Raw genomic sequence first — 6,581 nt, 5'->3', positions numbered from 1 at the left:
TGTTAAACACAATTTTTTATTCATATCAGGGGATATTTGATACCCAAACTGATATTTTGAAAAATTCAAAATCAATGTGTTGTTTACCTGATTTGTAATTAATTTCTTATTTTATCAAAATAAATTCAGAAATCCATGTGTTGTATACCAAAAGAATATTGATTTATTTCATATTGTCAAATTTTGTCCACCGGACACTGACTTAAGATATTTCGTTAATATAACATTAACTTAAGTAGAACACATGTCACAATTTTATTAGTTCTGACGTATCACACTATCAAAAAAAATTTTGATCATAACGATTTCATATTATCAATTGATGTTAATCCAATTAAAATTTCTAGAACTGATTTGAAACTAGTAAACTGACATTTTACCTCTGTTAATATAATTGGAAAAACAGCCTTGTCAGATTCTAAAAATTGGCTCAACCCATCAAAGGCTTTCTGCATTGAATCAGGGTCAAATAATTTTTAAAAACAAGAATAACATGGTAGTAAATTTTCATCTTTGTTAAAATCTTGTTTATTACTGAAATTTCTTCTCTTTGTTTTAATATTGTTTATATTCTCTGTTATAATATTATTTATTGCTGAAATTTCTTCTTAAACCCTTTTGTAAAAAGAGTCAATTTACTTGAAAGATGGCATACTTGGCTGATTCACAACAATTCCAACTTCTGAAAATTCTAACCGCTCAAAGAGAAGAGGGTCTGCTACATTCACATTGAGCATTTCCGCTCCAGAAAGGAAAAAAAATTCCATACCAAGATGACCTAATGCCCAACTAAAAGAACATTCACATAAATGCCCAAAGCCCCAAAAATGACTAATCAAAAACAGAAAATTATGCCCACAACGTACTAATTCTCACGGAGGATTAGAATATCCACCCAAGACCGATAAAAGGGGAAAGAAAAAAAAAGGACTAAATCTTCCAATCACTTGACAAAATCACCAGAACAAAATTTTCAACGGCTATCTATCCTCCTCACAAGCTGTGAATCCTTATGCAGTAGCAGGTATCCGAGGTGCTGTAGTTCTGGCTGTTGCATTAACAGTCAATCCACCAGCACGATTCACCCGACCGCCGTTGCTGCTACCCATGTGATCGGTCCTTTGGTATCCGTCACCTCCACGGCTAGAAAATCCTCCTCGATTGCCATTTCTGTTTCCAAACTCAGCCCTGCCATTAAAGTCACCACGACCATAGCCGCCTCCTCTGCCACCTCCATAGTTTCCGTTTCCACGCCCTCTTAATCCTTCATTCCTATATCCAACGGTCCTTCCAGATGAAAATCGACTCTTACTGTTCCCTGGAGATTGAAAAAGAGCCACACTATCAAATGTCAAGAAATCAAGATGACCATGAATAAGCCCGACAGAGAGTTCATAGTGAGTACGAGAACGCAACTTGTCTATTGTGTAGAACTTGCACGGAAATCTCTAACAAATAGATCAAAGTTGATGTCAATACAAATTGTCTATTATGTATGGCTAAGAGATTTGTAGAAAAGAAATAACTGATAGGACGTAAAGCCCATTTCCTCATTCAATCAAGGATGCTCTTTTACCCAAGACATAAAGGGGCTAGAACAATGTTGAGACCTACACAAGCTGCTCCTTTGATCCCTTTCCTCTAGTGATATAGAAATGCATGTCCTTCATCTAACTCCAACATTAAAAGACCAATGCTGTATCTAACATGAACTATATAGAAAAAGAAACAGTTTCTTCCAATGTTTCTCTAGAAAGCAAATCACAAATCAGATGCCCTTTATCTAATTCCTAAAAGAACACAAAATGCCAAGCAGCTAAACATATTCCCAAAACAAAAAGAAAAATCTTAAGTGAGAGAAATTTGACCACAAAATACAACTTACCTCGACTGGTAGACCTCTTTTCCTCAACAACTGCTTGGCGCCCATTGATAACAATGGGTGAAGCCTGAAACGTCAATGGAAATATTATTTCACACAATAACAAAACACAAGACAATATTAAAGAGCAAATGGAAGCAACAATGGGCTTAAAACAAAAATATGATAGTCTTACAGATAACAAAATCAAACCAAAATCCAAGAAATCACGAGTATTGATGTCTAGACATATTATGGTATCATATCACTAATTCAATTGAGTGTCATTTTGTTTTCAAATATCAAAAAAAGAAGTTAAGACTTTCTAGCTGAGTAAAAATTAGAAAATTGACTAAAAACTAAAAGTTATAATTTACTAACAAATTAGCCATCAAAACCCCATATCTTCTTTAAACTGGACTTCAGTATTCTCAAGTATAACAACAAAATGAATCTGGTCAAGAGAGCAAGTCTGGAAAATTGCTGCAGCACCAACGGCATGGAATAGAAAGATAAACTAATAAATATAAGAACGGTATCTCAAAAGCAGTTATAGTAGTCAGGATAATCATACATCGCTAACAATGAAGGTAGCTAGGAGTCAACATAAGGCTATAGATAATGGTCGTGTTGGCATAAACTATTCAACCCATTGTGTTGATGATGAAACACTGAAAAACACAATCTTGAGCTAAGGGCAGCAATAGTTGGTTGCCCAGGTTGGTTTCTTATACACATATATTAGACCTATTGCATTTAGATTTCAATCAAAGTGCCTAACTCACAAAAAAGATTCAGAAATAAATGTATCAAACCATTCAACTAAGGAAACAAGTTATGGCCTATCCATCTACTTAGTCATATAAAACTATAACAGGAGAAAATAGAGAAAAAAAAATTACCACCATGGCGATATCTAATGAACACGAGAGTACACTTTGCAGGGCACTTGTCCATTTGACAAACATTCCAGAAATATAACCAGCATATCTCAGTCATAACCAATTCCAATAAATCATTATATACATAAAGAAACATCCTTAGAATTTGTAAATATGTGTAAGAAATCATATTCGCACCAATGGCATCCAAGAAGTGATACAGTCAATAAATGAAAGAAGTTATTGCCCCATCAATCTCTGCTCAATCATATCAAGCATAACAGAACAAAAAAAGGATCAGCACAGAAAAATCAGATGTTTACCTCGATTGCACATTGAACAGCACTTGCCACCTCAAATTCCACAAAGCCAAAACAAAATCCCTGTGGTATTGAAACATTGAAAATAAATATTAGTGGAGAAAACAGTTAGCAATGAACAACAGATATTAAGTTGACATATGACATACCTTTTGACTTCTAACTTGAATACCGCCACTCTTAATGGGTCCAAACTTCTTGAACTCATTCTCGAGTAGGGCAGGGGTAGCATTCACAGGGAGGCCTTTTATGTAGATAGAATGACCATCAGCTGTCCATACACACAAAAAGTAGACATTATTTAAATTAATACACCTGTAGAGAGTAATCACAACAAGAAAGATGCCGATCACACTGTGAGTTAACTAGCAGAAACACTGACACAATAATAACAAAAAGCACACCTTCAGATTCCTTATTACTGCTGTTTTCATTAGCATTTGTGCTGGAAACTGGAATGTCAGACACCGGGGCAGGAGGAGGTCCAGCAGTCAATGGTTGTTCTTGGCTCCTGGGAATGGATTTCCGAGGAGCAGGAGTTGGAGTTGAGAAAGGAGAAGCATTCTCCTTCAAAACCTTAACCTGTAAACCAGTATAAAGTGGTTTTAATATATAAGACCTTGATAAAAAATAATAATAATAATAATAATAATAATAATAATAAAATTTAAAAAAAATAAAAAAATAAAAAGACTAGAAATGACAAATTGAAGTAAAGGAGATCGTGTGTGCTCAAATCTCAGTGTACTATTAAATTAGCCCCCACATGTAGAGATTACCAGAATTAATCTTTCCAACAAAATGCATAAAGAAACAAGTGATAAGAATAGGATTTTGCATGATGGTAACGTACAATAGAGGCATATGACTTCTTTGGCACTTCTTCCATTTTAGAGTTAGGTTCGGCCACAATCTGCCAATCATCAGAAATTTGATCAACAACCTCAGGAACAGGTGCTTCCTCTTCTTCAATCGAATCCTGTACCTTCTCAGGAGGATTATACACTTCCTCTACATCAACGTCCTCTGGCACTGCAGGTGATGGTTCAGAAATATGGATCTCCAGGACAGAAGAAGGATCTGCAACACAATTATCCTTCAAATCAGTTAGAGTGCACCAAACAGCTTTACTTTGAATTGCAAATTGCATTTCACATTACCAAGGTCAGGACTAGGAGGCGTTTCAACATCATTATCCAAACCCTGGTTCCCCTCATCAACATATCTAAAAACATCATTCAGAACAAAGTAGCCTTTGTCTTGAGGCGCCAGGAAGAAACTCTGACTAAATTTACGCCTCAAAGTATCCTTTCCAGACAAATACCCAGTCACAAGAACAAGAACTCCCCCACTGAAAGAATCTTGTGCATCCACGGATAAGATTTCTGCTCTAAGGTCACTATATTGAAGAGAGAGTATCTTCTCATTGATTGCCTACTCAATGAAAATCAATCAACACAAAATAGAGGGATCAGTATTTAGTTCTCATAATTTTCAACCCAAACTACCATTTGTAAATGAACCTACAAAAAACACACAAATAATGTAAACAGGGCAATAAAATTAAAACCCCTCCTTTTCCCACTCTAGTTGTTACATTGTCTGAAGTGCTCTGTTTGGTAAGTGAGAAATTTCAGTTTTTAAAATCCTCCATTTCATCATACTTTCTGAAACCAGAGAACGATTTTAAACATTCTACCACACTATAAGCAACCAGAGATAAATTTTTATCACATAACGCAACCAGGAAAAAACACAAACAAGCCGAAACATGTAAGCCTCAAGATTTTAAGGGGAAGAAAAGATAATTTAAATAGGAAAATTAAAAAAAAGACACACAGAGAGGGGGGAGAGAGAGTAAGAGAGGTGGAAGCTCACTTGCATAGTGGTTGTAATGCTCATGGCCCCATTTTCTTCAGGACGACCAAGCTTACTAATATCCTGGTAAAATCGATGAACTAGCTCGGGGGATTGATGCAAGATAAGGTAGTACTGGTGAACAAAGGCATTGCCAACCTACATTTAACCACAAATTCATCCAAACCAATTAATAACCCAAAAACCAAAATAGAGCCCGTTTATAACATTTCATATCCGATATCAATACATACAACATCAGCACCAGGAGGGCAAGCTGCAGCTGAGACTTCCTGTTCCAAAGATGCCATCACTGAATTGATCTCTGAAAAAGCAATCACAATTCTAATTAAAAACGACTACTTGCTATCACATTTCACAACCACTGTGAAGTAAAAATAATTTACTATTAGATAGATTTAAACAAAGAAAAAAAAAACTAGTTGTCACCAACTTCTTATAGATATGTAAACAAGCACCCAATGGGTCTTGCTTATACCCCCCATCTTATGATTATGTTATTTAGGAGGAGGAGGAGCTATTTGAGATAGAGCTCATTTGCCCATTTTCCTCCAACTTGAATGCTTCATATATTCAAAAATATATACTTTCTGGAACTACTTTCCTCAATGAACTTATAGCTAACCGAGCATATTCTCAGGAAAACTGTCTTTTCCAAGAAAAAGGACACACATTTCTCTATTGTAGATACTCCTGAAGCTAACTGAAAAGACTTCATAAGACTTTTCCTAACCATCACCAAAGATCATACATGGAGACCTGGAGAGAAAACCTCTTTCACTATTTTTTTCCAAGAAAACATCATCAACCCAGCAAAACAAATACAGAACCCTCCGAATCGATTTTCCCATTTTCACCGGACCATTTTCCCGGAAACAAACAGGCCAAAAGAAAAAAGAAAACCAAGAACACGTAAAAAGAACCCAATGGGTCTTGCTTATTCCTCCGTCTTATGGTAATGTTATTTAGGAGGTGCTATTTAAGGTAGAGCTCATTTGCCCATTTTCCACCAACTTGAACACTCCATATTTTCAAAGATATACTCTCTTGAACTACTTTCCTCAATAAACCTATAGCTGATTGAACATATTCTCAGGAAAATTCTCTTTTCCAAGAAAAAGCAAGCACATTTCCCTATTGTAGATACTCCCGAAGCAAGTTGAAAAGACGACAATAGATTATTTTCCTAACCATCACCAAAGATCATTTAGATGGAGAGCTCAGAGCTAGATGGAAAACCTTCTTCACTATTTTGTCCAAGAAAATATCATCAACCCAGCAAAACAAATACAGAACCCTACGAACCCATTTTCCAGGGAATCAAACGGGCCAAAAGAAAAAAGAAAACAAAGAAAACATAACGAATTTACTACGTCATATGTTTTCCCAGGAAACAAACAGGGCATGAGAAAATGAAAAGGAAAAAAGTGAAGAAAATGATTGATGGGATTTGGAAAGCGAGGATTACCTGAGCGAAGAGAACAGATCGGACGGCGTGAGTGAGTTAGTGAGAGAGAGTGAGAGAAGGGGTAGTCTCTGTGTTTGCTCAGCGACCCCTCTCACCTCCCCTTCTTTTTTCTTTTCTTAGGGTTTTTATTAGGGTTTGCTTTTGGATCTTGAAGAGTGTGCTTGAGAGAGAGA

The 6,581-nt window shown here is 36.0% G+C and overlaps 1 protein-coding gene across 1 annotated transcript; it reads right to left on the bottom strand.

Annotated features, from left to right (window-relative positions):
- Window positions 1-660: 660 nt before the first annotated feature.
- Window positions 661-6,581, bottom strand: LOC132191196 (nuclear transport factor 2). The gene is made up of 10 exons (XM_059606179.1): window positions 6,409-6,581; window positions 5,174-5,244; window positions 4,941-5,078; window positions 4,223-4,496; window positions 3,916-4,142; window positions 3,467-3,644; window positions 3,212-3,333; window positions 3,066-3,125; window positions 1,886-1,949; window positions 661-1,318 (listed from the first exon to the last, which is right to left on the bottom strand). The coding sequence occupies exons 2-10, from the start codon at window positions 5,228-5,230 to the stop codon at window positions 1,011-1,013; spliced, it is 1,428 nt and encodes a 475-aa protein (XP_059462162.1). The 5' UTR covers window positions 5,231-5,244; window positions 6,409-6,581; the 3' UTR covers window positions 661-1,010.

This window comes from Corylus avellana, chromosome ca1 (assembly GCF_901000735.1).
Source record: "Corylus avellana chromosome ca1, CavTom2PMs-1.0".
Classification (NCBI taxonomy): domain Eukaryota; kingdom Viridiplantae; phylum Streptophyta; class Magnoliopsida; order Fagales; family Betulaceae; genus Corylus; species Corylus avellana.
This window is presented reverse-complemented; position numbering and strand designations above follow the sequence as displayed.

What these genes read in the sequence shown, in the direction of transcription:
- LOC132191196 (XM_059606179.1), bottom strand. Translation starts at nt 5,230, where the DNA reads ATGGCATCTTTGGAACAGGAAGTCTCAGCTGCAGCTTGCCCTCCTGGT. An exon ending in AGAAGTCATATGCCTCTATT is followed by an intron (nt 3,645 to 3,915) that starts GTACGTTACCAT and finishes ACTGGTTTACAG; the next exon opens with GTTAAGGTTTTGAAGGAGAA. An exon ending in TTCAAGTTAGAAGTCAAAAG is followed by an intron (nt 3,126 to 3,211) that starts GTATGTCATATG and finishes TCAATACCACAG; the next exon opens with GGATTTTGTTTTGGCTTTGT.